The 17,163-nt window shown below is 50.9% G+C and overlaps 1 protein-coding gene across 2 annotated transcripts; it reads left to right on the top strand.

Annotated features, from left to right (window-relative positions):
- The first annotated feature begins 7,151 nt into the window (after nt 1–7,151).
- On the top strand, nt 7,152–8,108 carry LOC104342098 (transcription factor SOX-3). Of its 2 annotated transcripts, XM_086470203.1 has the most exons (2): nt 7,152–7,203; nt 7,243–8,108. In XM_086470203.1, the coding sequence occupies exons 1-2, from the start codon at nt 7,152–7,154 to the stop codon at nt 8,106–8,108; spliced, it is 918 nt and encodes a 305-aa protein (XP_086326329.1). The 2 variants fall into 2 exon arrangements, with proteins under 2 accessions (XP_086326329.1, XP_009948447.2); XM_009950145.2 differs by having other exon boundaries at nt 7,152–8,108.
- The last annotated feature ends 9,055 nt before the right edge of the window (nt 8,109–17,163 follow it).

Genomic DNA, 17,163 nt, shown 5'->3' with positions numbered 1-17,163 from the left:
TGGTATTATAAAATATATAATATTAGTTAACAGATTATAATAAAAACAAAGGGAAATGGGAAGACTGCCTGCCTGCCTACCCTGTCTTGGGCTTCTTTTGGTGCAATAGAGTTTATATTCCCCCTGTGTTTTTCCACTTTCCTTATATGAAATGAACAGCTGTAATTGAAAAGCAAGAAGCTTCATGGTTTATAGAAATAGGTGTTGTTAAGAGCCTTAGCCATCTGATTTTCTTCCTATTGCAGGGCAGGCTTCCTATTGTCTGTCCTTTAGAGCTAATTTCTTTTCTGATCAAAAGGCCCACATCACTGAAAAGGTAGTAATGACTATTCATTTGGTTGAAACCTCCATTCTGCAGCCTGCAAAGCTTTATTTAGAAACTGCTATTTCTTTCTAAAAGGAAAACCTCATTTGTGTCCTCTATAATGTCAATTAAAGTAGAATATGTTTTAATTATTTATCCTGGAGAGAACCCTTTCAGGATCTCAAATTGCTGTGCCAGTGATACAGGCTGTAGTTTGAAACAATATGTGCCTTCAAAATTGTGTGTCGGAGAGTAGGAATAAGGTGTGTTTTGATTTTAATTTGCCACTAATGAATAGTTTATTTGCAGCTAATTAGCAAGTTAGAGTTGTACAATTAATGTCTGAATTCTAATCTAACTCATAAAAAGGAGCATAGCCATCGCTACCAGCAAATAAGGTGTGTTACTGGATCTGTATAGGAAACATTGTAGGAAAGGTTCACGGAGTTTTAAACGGGCAAAAGAGAGATGATTTGATTTGTTTGGGGTTTTTTTTCCTGAAGGAGTGCAGAAGGAGACAACAGTCTCCGTTGTCACCAGCGCCGGGGAAAGGGTCATTAAAGCGCCGCAACAAGTAACCGTGGGGGAGAGGGGGGTTCCCAGCCCGGGGTGGGGGGGCTCGTCCTGCGGCCGCTGCTGCGGGCAGCTTGAGGCGAGCGGCCCGGGGCGCGGGGGACAGGACTTTTCTTTTCGGCAGCTCCCCTGCCCCACGCCGGCTGCCCCGGGCGGTGCGGGCGGCGGCCGCCTCTGCGGTGAGGGGCATGCCCCGGGCGGGGCTGCTCCCGCTCCCGCCCCCTCCCCACGCGTGTCCCTTCGCCGGGGGGGGGCTCGTTCCACCCCAGCGCCGTCCCGCCCGGGGCTGTGTCCCCGGGCCGCGGCGGCAGAAGGGGGCAGCGGGGCCGCCGGGCCGCTCTGCCTGGCAGCGCTCGCCCCGGGGGGTCGGGGCAGCCCTGCCGCCGCGGCACGGGGGGGGTCAAGGCAGACCGGGAAAGGAGGGCGCCAGCAGTGCCCGGTGCGGCGTCCCCCGCTGCGCAGGGGCGGGAAGAATCAACTGTGCGGGAGCCGAGATATTAGAACGGTAGAACGGCAGAATCGTTCGGGTTGGCAAAGATGCTCACGACCGTCGAGCCCAGCCGCTAACCGAGCTCTGCCGCTCCCGCCGCTGAACCGTGTCCCTAAGCGCCACACCCGCGTGTCTTGTAAATGCCCCCAGGGCTGGAGACTCAACCGCTTCCCTGGGCAGCCTGTTCTAGTGTCTCGTAGCTCTTTCGGGGGTACTATACAGTTGGTACCGTAATAGCGGAGGGAAGTTGCAGAAAGTTCCTACTACTGTCTCGTCCCTTGGGAGAGAGATTCCCGCCAGGCTTGGCACCGACTGCCCTGCAGCAGCCGCGGCCGATGCAGTGGGCAGCGGTTCTCCCTTTAGCATCACTTTTCGTGCTCGTTTTTTCCTCGGTGTTTTCGCGTGAAAACACGTGAGCTAAGTCTATCGTTTCCTCAGGGCTTCGCAGCGAGCCCTGGCCAGTTGTCCTGTGCTGGTGGTCCCCCCTACAACTCTGTTAATTGGTAACTTGGAGATGAAGAGTCCTTATTAGCAATGCCCTTCTCCCCCCGCCCCCGGCATCCCTCCGCTCCTGCTGAAGCCAGCCCCATGAGGCGATTGCCAGGACGAGCTGTTTGTCAAAGGCTAATAAACAAATTCCTCGTGAACACCTGAATGAACGAGAGCCAGGAACAACCCAATTAAGAAACGAAGCTACTGGTTGTTTTTTGTGGCAGTGGAAGCAATCCAAGCTCAAAAAGGGTCTATTCAGCTGGCACTCTGAGAGGTTTGTTTGCAGCCCTCTATTGTTGTCAGAAGCCAAATAAAAGTTCATGTAGGGGGGGAAAAGTGGTTTAAAACAATTTTCACCGCTGCCTCCTGAATGCACTGGGAGGCTCAGTTCAAAGGAATAGATCTGTACCCAAAGATGCTGCCCGGATTTTACGCAATCACTGAAGATTTTTGTTCTTAAATGTTGCTGGTTTTAATGACGACATCGAAGTTATCCCTTGCTTTCCCGTATACATGAGCAACAGGGACAACTGTAGCCTCTAGCGCAGCATCGATATCCATGCAGCAAGGTACTGGGGAAGTCACAGACAGGAGCTCGTTTGTTGGAACTAATGGTTTGTTCTCCCTCTCGCTGGGCTGGAAGGTCGGTCCAGTCATGTCAGCCCCGCAGAGAGGCAGGCAGCCTCGCAGGCAACCTCAAGCTGGTTTTTTTGACATGACAGTTGGGGAATAAAAAAATCTCCTAACGACTTTAGGCTGCAGAACCAGCCTGAAACGATGCATTTAGCAGCCGCGTTACCACGCTGGAAACTTCTGGGGGAGAACGTGGATTCGAGCCTAAAACAGGGATCAAACAGAAAAGCACGTGAACTTTTCTCTTTAAGCATCGTTAAAAGCCTGGGCATTTTCAGAGGATCATCCTAGCGAGGGTCAGCAAGGTCCAAACGAAAGGGGTGCTCAGCTCCCTTTTCCGGGCAAGTTTCGAGGACAAGCCCTCACTGATCTCGGTCGGGAGTTAGGCTGGGGACCAGGGGGGATGTTTTAATGATAGGATTAAATGGGGACGGTTTGGTGCATAACGTTATTCTTTAAAAGCCAGCGATCCTCCATGACACGGTTCCAAGATTCCCCCAAGCTCTGCCGGAGCTGCAATTAACATATATTAATGGCTGTTGCTTATTAAGAGCTGATTGCGTAAGAAGCAGACGGTCTCTTTCAAACGTGCCATTTCAACCGTGGGGTTTCTCTCGCGTTCAAGTTGGATTGTGCTGTAAACTCCTGATTTCGCCTCACCCTCCTTTGTCACAAAAAAAAAAAAAAAAAAAAAAAAAAGAGAGAGATAAAAAAAAAAAAAAGGTGGGATTCTCTGCCCTTGACAACTGTATTTACAAGACACCAGGTGGTCCCTGACCCCCACCAGACACCCGGGGCTCTCCGGTCCCGGACGGCTTCTCCCCTTAGTCCCCGCCGCCGCCGGGGAGTGAATTTAAGAAAATGGCTCCAAGCACGAGGCTTTCCCGCCTCCCCCCACCCCACCCCACCCCCACCCCCCCCCCGCCTCCTCTCCTCCCCGTTTATTGCGCTGGCTGGGTCCTCTCCTGCCCCTTTCCTACTTTACAGCAGCTCCGCAGGCTCCGTCCCTTTTCCCGGGACACGCAGGAGCAAGGAGAAGGTGGAGGCTTGAACTCGCTTGTGGCAGCCAAGGGGGTGGTGGGATCGGACCTTTTGAAGCTCTCTGCAGGTAACTTTAGGGAGCAGCAGTCGGTATAGCGGGGCTTGCCTCACCTCCTCCTCCTCCTCTCCCCCACCCCGCCTCACCGGCCAGCTGTAGTTTTCAGATCAGGGGAGGGAGAAAGACCTACTTCTCCTCCCTCCGGCCCCGCTTGCCTTTGCGGGAGCGGCGGGCACCGGCGCCGGGGGCAGCTCCCGAGCCTCCCTTCACACCCTCTCGCCCCGCACCAGAGGGCCCTTCCGAAGCCGCAGCTCCGGTCCCTCGGCGCTGGCAGCCGGCCGCGGGGGCCGCCGAGCAGCCGCGGGGTGTGCGGTGGGGAGGAGCTGCCCCGGCTGCTGCTGCTGGAGGCTGCGGGCGGCCGCAGAGCCGGGCTGCCCCGGCGAGTTCCGCGCCCCGGTGCGCAGCGCCCGCGGGGCCGCTCCCGCGCAAGAGGCTCACCCGCCGGGCGGGGAAACGCGGCTCCGACGTGAAGCACCGCGACGAGCACGGGACTCTGCCAGAGCCTGGGAGAGGAGGTGGCTTGTGGCGTTCCGAGGGGAAGTCCTACCGCAGGTTTACTATGCGCACCCATCGCTAACGCCGAGGCAGAGGGGTTCGAGCAGCGCGTACCTGAAATCGGCCAAATTGCTTTTAAGCGCTCCTCAGAGCGTGTCCGGCATGGAAACCCTAGTAGAGTGGGAGCATTACAGGGACCTGTAATGTAAGTGTGGAAATACACAAGTCTATACTTAACTTTTTTGTTCAGTTCATCTACGAGATTAGAGATGTTTCAAATGTTGTCTTGCTTTGAAGTAAGATGGATCTTAAAGCGTTAAATAGCGTGGCCTTCGGGGGAAAAAAAAATATAATTCGAGTCTCAGGCAGCGCAAAGACAAACTGAAAGACAAAGTAAGAGTCTGAAACTTAAGGTTGTAATATTTATTTAAACACCGCAGGAAACGCCGTTCACAGGGCTTTCAGCATGTCCCCCAATTCCGTATATGGCCTCAATTGGTTGCATACAAGCGTATTCAGTCCCTCCAACAAACTTTATATAAAGTAATTTCAACGAATTTTCAAGATATATATCAGTCCTCCTTCCAGCCCAGACTGGCACGTCTTAAACCTCGACTAGAGCAGTCAAAAATGTTTGGAGGGGTTTGAGGTTAATTACAACTGCCCGAAGCTTTTCCAGTATGTTGCAAAAGTTGCCCGAGAACTACGCCTGAAGAGTGCTTTCTTAGTGCGATACCGCCTGAAACACCACCTTCCGCCGTCACCCTATCCTCTCGGGCTGCAAAATTTTGACTTCACCCAAGAACACACTAGCAGCAAACCAAACAAGAACAAAGACAAAATGCTGACTAGACCATAGCTCGTCGCAAGTGGGATTTATACCCCCTTCGATTTTGTTGAACAGAAAATTTTTGTCAAAAAAAAAGAGAAGAAATCCTTACAAAACGACTGACACGTTAAACTGCTAAATCACAGCAGTGCTCAGATCCACTCAAATAAGAATCACACCACGACACCGTGATGTTTCCAGAGTACCACCAGTGCCGTTTTGAGCCGGCTTGCTTGCCTCCCGCGACCTCGGGAAGCGCTGAGCGGGGCTGCGCGGTGCCGGGCGGAGCGGCCCCGTCCCCTGCCCCGGTGAAGCCTCCCCGGCCCGCACGGAGCCCCCTCCCCGGCGTCCGCAGCGCAGCTGGCTCGGGACTGGCGGAACCGGCTTGGGCTGTGCCTCCGGGTCCAGCCTGGAGGTGTCCTCTCCCCCTGTACCGATTACCGTCGTTATCCTCGCCGTCTTCTCCTTGGGGCAACACCGACGGCTGCCAAGGCGGGGGAGCTGCGCCGGCATCATCTTCCATCCCGCCTCGCTGGGCCCCCCAGTACGGGACGTGATGGCCGGACACGTCCCTACCTCCAGCCCTCCGACCCTCCCTTGCGCCCCACACGCCCCTGTATCAATTTGCTCAGAGATAGACCGGCAGAACCGGCAGTGCTGCCCACCTCCTCCGGCACCGGGGCTCTCCCAGCACGGCTTCGAGCAAGCTCCAGGCTCGGTTTGCCTCTCCTCCCCCCGGCCGGGAGAACCGTCCGGCTTCCCCAAACGGAGCTGGAGCGGGGCGCAAGAGGAGGAGGAGGAAGAGTAGGGAGAGGGCAGCACGCCCCGTCTCCTCCCCGCAGGGGCAGAGCGAGGCAGGCTGGCAGCTCTGTGCCCGCGGCGCTCCCAGGGAGCTGCCAGCCCTGCCCTTGCGGGTGTCCGTGCCTATGGGGAAGGAAGGCAGGAAGGAAAGAGGGAAGGGGAGGGAAGGGACGGAAAGGGAAGCTCATGATTGACAGCTTCAGTGAGCTCTGCTGCAGTCACACACCCTCCGCCGAAGTTTTCTTTCACACGGAGGGAACTTTGCTGTTGCCGTGAAACTTGGGGGTTTTGCAAGCGCCATTGCCCGCCCCCCCCCTCCCCCCCCGCCTCTTTGGGGCAGCCGAGTGGAAAAACTCAAGTGGCAACGGGGTGGTCGTAGGTGGGGATGGCCGGGAGCGCCCTGCTAGCAGCCAGCCCGGCCCCGCTCGCATCCGCGTCGCCGCCTCCCCCGGGATGCGCCGGCGTGCTGCCGCGGGGTCCCCACCGGGCCGGTGTACCCGGGGTCGTGCCTAGGAAAGAGCTCAGAAGTGGAAAAGTTTAGTTCGTCCTCTTCCCGCCCCCCCCCCCCCCCCCCCCCCGCCCCCGCCTTTATCCGCTCCAGGGGGGTGTCCGTGCAGCGCGGACTCGCTCCGTCTCCAGGCAGCTTCTCCTCTAGGCTTGGCACAGGGCCGTGCATCCACCCAGGAGCCCCAAATCTCTTTGTGCCCGGCAAACGCATGGCTCACGCTTGCAACACAGCGCTCCGCCCCGCTCCTTCTCCCCGCGGCCCCGGCGAGCGGCCTCGGCCCTCCCGGCGCCCGAGCTCGCTCCTTCCCCCGCGGCGCAGCCGGCAGCTGCGGGAGCCCCACCGGCCGCGGCACCGCGCGGCCCCGGCTCTGCCCCGTCCCGCCGCTCGGGCCACCAGCCCGGAGCCGGGGGCAGGTGCGAGGTCTGGGGGTTGTGGCGAAGCGGCGCCCGGGGATGCAGCGGGGAGGGGCAGCGCGGCCCCAGCAGCCCCAAAACGCCAACTTTTTGGCTCCCCCTACCCCGCAGCTGGTCAGTTACCGGCGTCGGGGCTGTCGGGAACCGCTCGCTGATTGGCTGCCGCCCGCTCATTTATAGCCCGTCAATCAAATACCCCCGGGATTGGCGTGCGCATCGCTTGGTGCTGCCCGCGGGAAGCGCTCCGCACCGCTCCGCAGGCGCGGCAGCCGCAACAACAACAACAACAGCAGCACCAGCAGCAGCAGCACCACCACCTCCACCTCCACCACCACCACCTCATCGGGGAGCGGCGCCTCCGCCCGCCAGGCAGAAAAACTTCCTCCTCCTCCTGCAGCAGCTGCCCAGGCAGGTTCTTTCCCCCCCCCCCTTTTTTTTTTTTTTTTAAACTTCCTCTCCCCGATCTAGTGCCCGCCTGCCCGCCACCCTGGCGCACCTCTTGCCGGCTCCGGCCATGTACAGCATGCTGGAGACTGAGATCAAGACTCCACAGCCCACGGCGGGCAGCGCCGGGGGCAACCCTGCTGCGGGGAGCAACGGCAAAGGTGGCGGAGGCGGCGGGGCCAGCAACGGAGCGGGAGCCGGCTCGGACCAGGACCGGGTGAAGCGCCCCATGAACGCCTTCATGGTGTGGTCACGGGGCCAGCGGCGAAAGATGGCCCAGGAGAACCCCAAGATGCACAACTCGGAGATCAGCAAGCGCCTCGGGGCCGACTGGAAGCTGCTGAGCGACGCCGAGAAGCGGCCCTTCATCGACGAGGCCAAGCGGCTGCGGGCCGTGCACATGAAGGAGTATCCGGATTACAAATACCGGCCCCGAAGGAAGACCAAGACGTTGCTGAAGAAGGACAAATACTCGCTGCCCGGCAATCTGTTGGCCCCGGGAGGGGGCAACGCGGTGAGCAGCCCCGTCGGGGTGGGGCAGAGGATTGACACTTATGCCCACATGAACGGCTGGACCAACGGGGCTTACTCACTGATGCAAGACCAGCTGGGCTACAGCCAGCACCCGGGCATGAACAGCCCCCAGCTGCAGCAGATGCACCGTTACGACATGACGGGCCTGCAGTACAGCCCCATGATGTCCACGGCCCAGACCTACATGAACGCCGCCTCCACCTACAGCATGTCCCCCGCCGCCTACGGCCAGCAGCCCTCCACGGCCATGAGCCTGGGCTCCATGGGCTCGGTGGTGAAATCCGAGCCCAGCTCGCCGCCTCCTACCATCACCTCCCACTCGCAGAGGGCCTGCCTGGGAGACCTGCGGGATATGATCAGCATGTACCTGCCCCCGGGGGGGGATGCCACAGACCCTTCCGCCCTGCAGGGCAGCAGGTTACACAGCGTCCACCAGCACTACCAGAGTGCCGGGACTGGCGTGAATGGGACCGTACCACTAACTCACATATAAACTTGGCTGCTCCGGACGGCTCCCCGTCTTAATCCCTAACCCCACCACCATTCCCTGACTACACCGGGACGTACGGCAGTATTGCTCAGCTTAACAGACTTAATACTAACTTTGGAGAAGTTTTAAAAAGGAAATCCGTTAGTTGTGTCCTTTTTTTTTTTTGTACAAAAAAAAAAAAAATATTTGAGCAAGCTGTTATTTTACTAGAGCACAACTCCTGCCTCCTAGAAGTCGCTGTGAAGTTTTCAAACCACGGCAACATCTTTCCTGGTTTCTGCTAGGTTGGGCACTGTTTTATTCGCTTAAAAGTTTTAAAAAACATTTTGCATCTTCCAGTTTGATTTCTAGCGTTGAAATGACATAAAAAAAAAAAAAAAAAGAAAAACCGGCGGGCTTTTGTTTTTAAACTCAGTTGTTCACATTATCGTTGTGGTTTCTTACGTGTTTTGTTCTTCCCACCTTACCGAGCCTCGCTTCGTTTCTATCCACAATCTGTAGCTTCCACGACTTTTTAACTTTAGGGTTTTGTTCCTTAAAAAAAAAAAATGGGGAGGTGGGAGAGAGCTGTGCGGGTCGCAAACGCATTTCTTTTATTTATAGTAAGTTGTGTGTCTTGGTTTTTCTTAAGCTGTAAACTTATGTAAGTTGGTTTGTGAATTTTACTGTGAACCATGTTTTAACATATCAAATGAAGAAACGTTTTAGTTTTGTTTACCGGATTTCTTCCAAAAAAAAAAAAAAGTCATCGAAATACTCCTTTCCTTTCCCCTATCCCTAGTCCTGGTCTGCTTCCTTCTTCCAAACGAAGAGATCAATAAATTTTATATCAGACACGTCGGCGGTCTTGCGGTTTGTGCGGGGGCGGGCTCGCAGCTGGTCCCTCCGCGGCAGCGGGGAGCGCGGAGCGGGGCAGCCCGCTCCTTCCCGGGGCTCCCCACGGCAGCCGCCCGGCGAGGAGCTCGGGAGCTGCCGTCGCCTTTCGGTCGGGTTGCTGTGGCTGTCGCACCGTGTGGTGTATTTTGGTTGGGGCGGCGGGGAGCCGGGGCAGGGGGGCAGGTGCTCCTTCGAGTTTATTTTTTTCTAAAGAAAAACGGGACCCGGGCCGGGGAAGCGCCGCTATGCTACTGAAGCTACTGCTCTCCGAGCCACCGGCCACTTGTTGCATCTCTGCCCGGCTGCTTTCTCTCGGCCGATGGGGATGGAAGGGGCTTACTCGTGTGCGCTCGGGGTTTTTTTGGTTTGGAGGATTTGTCTAGAAACCCGAGCTCATGTGAAATATTTACAAAAGTAAAATCCGTTGGGGAAGTCTTAATTAGACTCTATTAAAAATGAATGGTTACGGGAGTCCCTAGAGAAAATAAATAATTCAATCTTTTCAGTATGTTTAGCGAGTGTGTTTTTAGTCGGGACAAGTTTTCTTTCCTTTTTTTTTTTCCTCCCTTTTTTTCAGAGGTCTGCGTCATTCGTGACTGTGTGCCTGTGGGCACCGCGGAACACCCCGACCTGCAGCCCCCGCGGAGCCCCGGGGCCGCCGGCCGAGCGGCAGACGGCTCCCCCTTCTCTCTGCTCGGCGGCAAAAGTCTTGTTCTCCGCCGACCCCCCAAGCGTGCCCCCGGCTTCGAGCGGCGGCCCGGCGGAGCCGCGGGCCGAGCCCGGAGCTCGCCAAGCCGGGCGGCCCCTCCGCAGCCAGGGGCGCCCTTGCAGACGGTCAGCGCAGCGCCCCCGCCCCGAGCCTCTGCCCTCCGGTCGCTTCCACTAACGTCGCCGCGGTGTGTGCTAGCATAGAAGGACAGGCAACGGGAGGGTGCTTGCGTGGGTCGGTTTGGTTTTGGTTAACGGGGTCCGGTCTGCTCGCCCTTTACCGACAGCGGCTGCGGGGAGACTTCGCGCCACACCGCTGCCCGCTGGCGAGGGCCGGGATCTGCTCGCGGCGGCGGGAGCCGCCTTCCCTTCCCTGCTGCCAGCCTTCCTGCCTGGGGGCTTCCCACCCGCCCCGCCGGCCGGGCCGCGGGCCCCGCGCCGCCTCCCGGTGCCGCAGCGCGGACGCCCCGGCAGCGGCGCCTGCCCTGTTCTAAGGCGGGAAGCACGTCTGGGCTCGGTCAGGGCCTTCCCTCCGGCTCTTCCGAGAGGAAAATCAATGTGCTGCAAACCACACCGAGAGCGGCTCTCTGTGGTGCAGGGTGCCTGGCTCCTGGCCACCTGGGGAAGGGGGAGTGCCAGGAGGAGCTGCTGCAGGTCCTCAGCCCGGGGAGAGACCCCGGGCCGGGCCGGGCCACGCACGCTGCCCTCTGCACAGGCAAGCCCCTGGGCCATCCACCCTCTGGTCCGTGTGGTTAAGCCCCTGGCACCACACACCGTCCCTTCTGCTGAGGAACAACCGTGCTGGAACTGGGGGTAATCACTTCGTAAATGAGAACCCCATGTATTTAATACTGTCAGCTCAACTCCTGTAACATTTCTGGTGAAATCTGGCAAACCTGCGGCTTTGCTGTCTCCTGTTGGCACTGCTACCCTTCAGGTAGGAGGGTGCCTGTTACTAGCTCTGTGAGGAGAAGCTGCTCCATAACATAGAGGTCTGAGAGAAGGTGGTAAGACCAGTGGTGTTGGTACAGTACATGCTGATATGCAGGGGGGCAGCAGCAGGTCCCGTTTCATTTCAGCTGGGGGTCAAACTGCTCCCAGAACACTGGCAGGGCAGTCGCAGGACAGCTCTTGGAGGGGAAGCACGATGGTCCTGTTCCCTGAAACAGGTCTCCCTCGGCCTTCCCAGACATAAGTGCGGTGCAAGTCTGACAAAAGTGAGGGCTCCTGAGCAGGTGAGCTGCTCCCAGCACTGGAATTGTATTTGGTATCTTCAGAGTTCAATTGCAGCTGCCTCATTATAGGTAGTTGTTCTCTTCATCTGAGTTCTCTGGAAGCGGATTCTGTGCCATAAAGGGAGAAAAACTGTTCTTCAAAGGTTTGCAGATTTTAAGTTACAGTTATCCTCCACATTTGGCATAAGTCAGAGCCTAAGGAGAGTTTGTGAGCAAGTCCCTGAGGGGTCACAGAAACATGCCTCTGTGTGAACTACCTTGTCCTCTGAAAGCTCATCTGAGTGATTTGGCTTGTGGATATTCTTCCTGAGCTATTGATTTTGAGATGCCCAGACAAAATCCTCCATGCAGTTTTCAGCATCTTGGGGCTTAACTTTATCCTGAAGTTCCTAAGTTGTGGGCAGAGCTTGTGCAAGGGGTTGTAAACAGGCACACACTACTGGATGGGGGAGAGACCTGTTGCAAGCCAAAAGCAATGAACCCAGCCTTGTACATAACTACATGTTCCCTGAACACGAGTGCATTTTCCATCGGAGAGCCAGCGGCATAGCGTGGTAATTGCCTGAAAGACAATTTTTTTTTCAATGAGCAGTGTTAACATCCTTTGCTCAGACTCAAGAAATTTCCCTCCAGAACAAATGCAGAAACATAGTCCCTTTAGAAATAGTGAAGACGTTTTATTTGTACTGAAATTAATTTCTAAATTTTCGGTCTGTTCTGGACATAGACATACATCCTGCATGCATTAAATCTAAATGCCTTTTGAGCAATGCCCGTGAGGGGTTTCATATTCATGCTTGTGTGGGAGGGATCAGAATCAAGCCGTTAACATTCTCGGGGAGAGCAGGTGAAGTTAGGAACAGTTATATATGAGACATGTTGGCTCTGTGGAAGATGCGTCTGCACAGGATCCTTCTCTCCAGAGATTCACAGCACTTCGCAAGATAGGGCTGCAGGTGAAATACTGAGTTGTTGTATGTGCGGAATCATTAGCAACTGTTTCACAGCTGAAAAATCTACAGCCTTGTTCTAGGACATCTAAAATAGATGCAAGTGCATCCATTATCCTTAGAAAGACTGAACATCAGCTGTGAAGAGGTTAATAATGGTAGCATTTAAGTGTAATGACAATATTTAGGCCTTTGAGTTAACACTTTTTTGAATGGAAGATTGTAAGATCTCACTTGGTGCTACTGTTAGTCTGTCAAAAAACAGACTAATATTGGTTTACATTTTCACAGTTCCTTCCTATGCCAAAGAGCTGCAAAGTTTATTTGTTTCAACAAAAATTGGCAAGTGAAAATATTTTAAATTAAAATTTTGAGGCAGTCTGGTTGGGGAGTAAATTCTGATAATTAGTAGAGGAATCTGATTGTGGGTATTTTAAGAATTTTTTTTAAACCACACACTTTTATATTTCTAATACTTCTTGCTATAAGTAGAAGCGAATACTAAATTAAATAAAAGGCATATGGTTACCATAAACACTTTATAAAAGCGTTTATAAATCAGTGCTTTCCCATATCAAATATGAGACTGAGAAAGATACTTTTCAGGAACATTAGAAAGACAGGAACTTGTCTAACTATCCTCCAATGTTAATGGAAATAATTATTTCGTAGGAAGGAGTACGGTGGAAGAGGTGAAGTGAGGTGATGTTCAGGACTGGAATGCTACTATTCCCAATGCCTGCAAAAGTGAGACATTTGGTATGGTTTCTTTTCTACTTATATAGACCTTGATCCTAGATTTACTGTAGTCAAGTTGATTTATATGATGCAGATTCAGATTATTTCTGTGGTAAACTTGGAGTGACAAAACACAGAAATCTTAAAGAGATAAAATTTGAATCCATTTCTTTTACGATTTCTCAAGGAAGGAGTGGAGAGCTCTTACTGCAGATCTGTTTGCATGAGGTAATTTAGTGGTTAATGCAGATTAAGTTTTCTAGAATAGTTTCCCATATACTTCTCTATCGTGACTTTTTACTGATGCTACTGGATGCAACAATAATTGCAACACAGTGACTTGCAGTGACCTATTTCACAACAGAATGTCCTCAGGATGAGGAATTAATTCTTCTTTGCTGTGAATACCATTCACAGCCAACTTCTTTGTGTTGCTAGTCAAGTAAACAGAATTTCAGATTTGCCTCCTCCAAAGACATCCTCAGAGGCTCTTTATCTTTTTTGAAGGTTGGACTAGATGATTCTTGAGGTCCCTTCCAACCTTGTATTCTATGATTCTATGATCCATTTTATACCTCAGTTTTCCAGTTTCTAAAATGAGATCTATACCTACTTACTGTAGTGGGGGATGTTGCAATGCACGTGAGCAAGTGAGTGTGTGTTTGAGAGACAGCAAGTGAATGGGGGGGGTGTCACAGTAAAACCATAAAGAGATTAATTTATACCTCCTCTGTTATTAAAAAAAAAAAAAAAAAAAGAAAAGTATGTACCACTTAAATGTTATTTAAGTCAGCGTTATGCTCAGGATACTCATCTTTATTGTTGTTGCTAAGTTCAATTATACCATATTTATGCCAGGTTACTTTTGTTTGGTAATTCATCAAATTAAGCTAAATCAATCTGAGCATGGTTTGGCCTGGTTTAAAAATGCCTGTGCTAATGTAACTGAAGTCTCCGATTCATGACCACATGAGGAAGCAGTTGGGTTTAAACACATTACTGCCTCAGAGCTGTTTGCTCAGTTGATCTTCTGGAAATCACTACACCTTTTTCTAAGCTTTGGCCATCACAGTTCACATGCTGGTGGTTTGGTGCAAACTCACCTTGGCTGATGGGGAGAAGTGTGAAACATAAACTACTGCATAAGCTGTGCTGCTTCCAAAGAAATGCAAAGTGAACAGGGTTCTCAGAGACCAAAATTGCTATGTGTATATTCCACGTGCACAGCAGCCTGGAGCTCAAAAAGAGTCAGACATAAGTTGGGAAGGGCCTAGGAATAAGAGGGAAATTAAGCAATGTTAAAAACTTGTGAGCTTCTGTCATTTATCTCTTCTGGGGCTTCTGATTGAGACTTCTGGCCTTGGTGAGCTTTTTTCTTTGTCTCCATGAAGAATATTATGCATCTTTTCTATACAGGCCAAAGGAAATAGTATAGCAATGATTGCACCAAGTCTTCAGGATTTCCCCTTTGTACTAGACTCAGCTTATTCATTTCATGCATCATCATTCACAGCTTGGTGTGCTGATTTCAAAAATTCTATACATCTACTTGACACAAAGGGGAGAGACAGAACATAGTGGTGGATATGCCTTAGGTGCATGTAACAACTGTTCTTGAATGCCATTTGCAAAGGAAGAAATCTTGAAAGTCAATGGGAACTTTGCCCATTCAGAGTTCAGGATAAGGCACTTGGCATTGATTTCGTTTTCATTGTACTGTGCTGCCAAGTCAGAAAAGCTTCTCTGTCCACGAAGTTAAGAAAAGATATTTTAATCCAAATCTTTTTTTTTTTTTTTTTTTTTAACTCCCTTTTTTTCCCCCCTTCAGGATTCACTGGGCAGTTTTCATTTTACAGCCTGTAAACAGCAAATGTCATAGTAGGAATTTCTTTTTAAAAAGTAGGTTGTATTTTCATTATTGAGCAAAAAGTTCCTTTCTTTTAAACTTTAGTCTGTTAAACAAGTGAACATTTGTGAAACAGGTGTGAATTTTTTATGAGCATACCAGAGCTGGGATAGTAACTGAATTAATTATCATGCCACTAAAGTAAAAGGAAGTAAAGGAGCTGAATATGCAAACTGGCAAACGTATGCATCAAGGTAATTCTCGGTAGTTTTCTAGGCATTCAGCAGGTCTGCATGAATTGATGCAGTAAGGATTAGCCCTATCTGCATTCTCTGTCCTAAGAACAGTTGAAGTTTTTCTGACTTGGCCGATTTTGTGCAGAGCATGCAATGTTAGAACGGAAGGTTTTTTAAAACTATTCTCAGAGTAAGGGACTAACTTCTTGAAAGTGTCTTGCTTCCTTTTCCAATAATTCTTCTGCTCTTCTTCTCTGAATAGATTTCAGACTATACTTGTGTCAAAGGGAAATAATTCTAGCCAAGAACGAAGTGTTTTGATTTGAAAGTCCTGTAATAAGCGGGTACAAATAATTTTGGATTAATTGTTAAAGGAAATAAGGAATCTTTTGTTGATTTTGTTTAGACAGCAGTATAACAAAAAGATTATTTAAGAATTTAGTCTGTGGTGACATTGAAAGATCTCTTGCTGGAGATTCTGGAGTAGGAAACACAATTGTTTTGGCCTCTAGCAGAGGCCTGTCCATCTGTGTGCTGGAGTTACTTTGTTATTCAATGACTGACAGGCCAATTAACAATCTGAGGAGGCTTGTGAGTTACATGGAGAAGCATGGCACTGCCAAAATCTGCCAGATCATTTGGATTTCCTGTTACATGAAACTTCTCCCGCAATAATTTTCTCTTAAATTATTCAGGAGAGAACTAGAATTCAGGCCAGCCTAAGAAGATTTCACTAGCACTCAACAAGCGTCAGATGAGATGACTGTTGACTCATGTGCTTTCGTTCTGCTTGGCTTCATCTCCATCCTGCCAAGATTCAGAAACTGGATATGAACAGAGCCTCCACATCTAAGGGAGTACTGACTATACGGTCCTACTCTTTTGAGACATGCATTTTCACTGGACAGAACGTCAGTTCAGGATGCTGCTCAGATACATACAATCTTGAGAAGGTTCATTTCTCCTTACACTGAGGTTTCATCATGGGAAAATCCCTCCTTTCCTAACAGAACTACTTATCTCTAGTTTTTACCACATTACAGTTCCAAACAGCTTCACACCAGAAGCTTGGTAGTCCCTAGCCGGTTGCTGACAAGATAGGAAGATATTGATGACATCATGATATTGCAAGAGTCGGGTGCTGAGCACCTCCATGCCTGGATCAGTATAGGACTTCAAGAGGAGGAAGGGGGACTAATGGAAAATACTGCCCAGGAGTGGTGGTGGGAAGGCACTGACAGGCATTTGGTGCTTGTCTGCTTCATCTTCAGTGCAAAGTAGGTAGATGAATAGCAAATGTCCTTTTGTCTGTATCTGCTTATGGACAAGCCGGTCTGGGTTGAGAGCGTCACTACATGAAGCCATAGTTTCTGTATCTGGATGGAAGCCAGAAGAAGGAGGATAACTTAATGCTGAAGTAAGAGCATATTAATTTTCTTTGAAAGTGCTTTGTGGTTATAGCACTAGATTGTCTGCTTTGATTTGTGACAAGGAAGTAGGTGAATGTGGTTCTTGAATGACAAGTCCGTAGGGTACCCTCCTTGTCAAGTTTTGAAACTGTGATGGCTGAGATTGTTAGCGACTCATGAGAGAATTTCCTGAACAACTCCTAATAAGAACAACTGCCAGTTGTAAGTTTTAAGATTTCTACCTTGGCTTGCCCATAGTAGCACTGGAGAGAGAAGAAGCAAATGGAGCAGACCTTCATCATCAGGGAGGTAAGAAAGTCATAAGAAAGTCAGGGTTATAAGCATGGGGCTAAGCAGCTCAGGTGGGAGGGAAAGGATCTGGATTTACCTTGCCTACTTCATGAGAAACAAGAACAAGGGGGAGCAGATGACTTTAATAAATTGCATCACAAATTTTGTTGCAAATACAACCCTTGAGCACTTTTTATTTTAACATACTTTAGACTGTGAGCTTTTCAGAGGAATAGGACTTGTGTTCCTCAAATTCTAAAGTATTAGATGTGATTTTGATGATCACAGTCATTCATATATCTAAGTAGGTTTAATCACAGTTTGTGCCTGTCTTAATTCCAGCTCCAAAGACTGGCAGCCCAAAGGGAAGTGTGGGAAAGCAAATACTAACCCACAGCATGGGAGGTAAATGAAAGCTGTGGCTCTGTGAAACGCATTGTTCCAGCTAAACTGAGACCCTTTCCTTTTCTTTGAAGCGTTATAAGGCAGTGTTCACAATCTGCAGTGGTGCATGTGGAAGGGAAGACTAGAGACAGAGTGCCAATTTAAAAGTAGGCTTTTATGATTTAATCACAAATATTATTCTCTTGCTGCAGACATGAGAAATATGCATATAGAAAATGGCGTTGTGACAAATAGTACCAAGAGGGTTTTTTCTGAGTCCATTTAGTGAAGGCTGGGCAGTGAGGTTAGATGTAAAAAAGGAGAATGATACAAGTAATGGAGATGGAAGGGGAAGGCCTAAAGATAATGGGATGAAAGGAGTTTA

This window comes from Leptosomus discolor, chromosome 9 (assembly GCF_034619465.1).
Source record: "Leptosomus discolor isolate bLepDis1 chromosome 9, bLepDis1.hap2, whole genome shotgun sequence".
Taxonomy (NCBI): Eukaryota; Metazoa; Chordata; class Aves; order Leptosomiformes; family Leptosomidae; genus Leptosomus; species Leptosomus discolor.
Note: the sequence above shows the minus strand (reverse complement) of the source record. Positions and strands in the feature narration are given on the sequence as shown.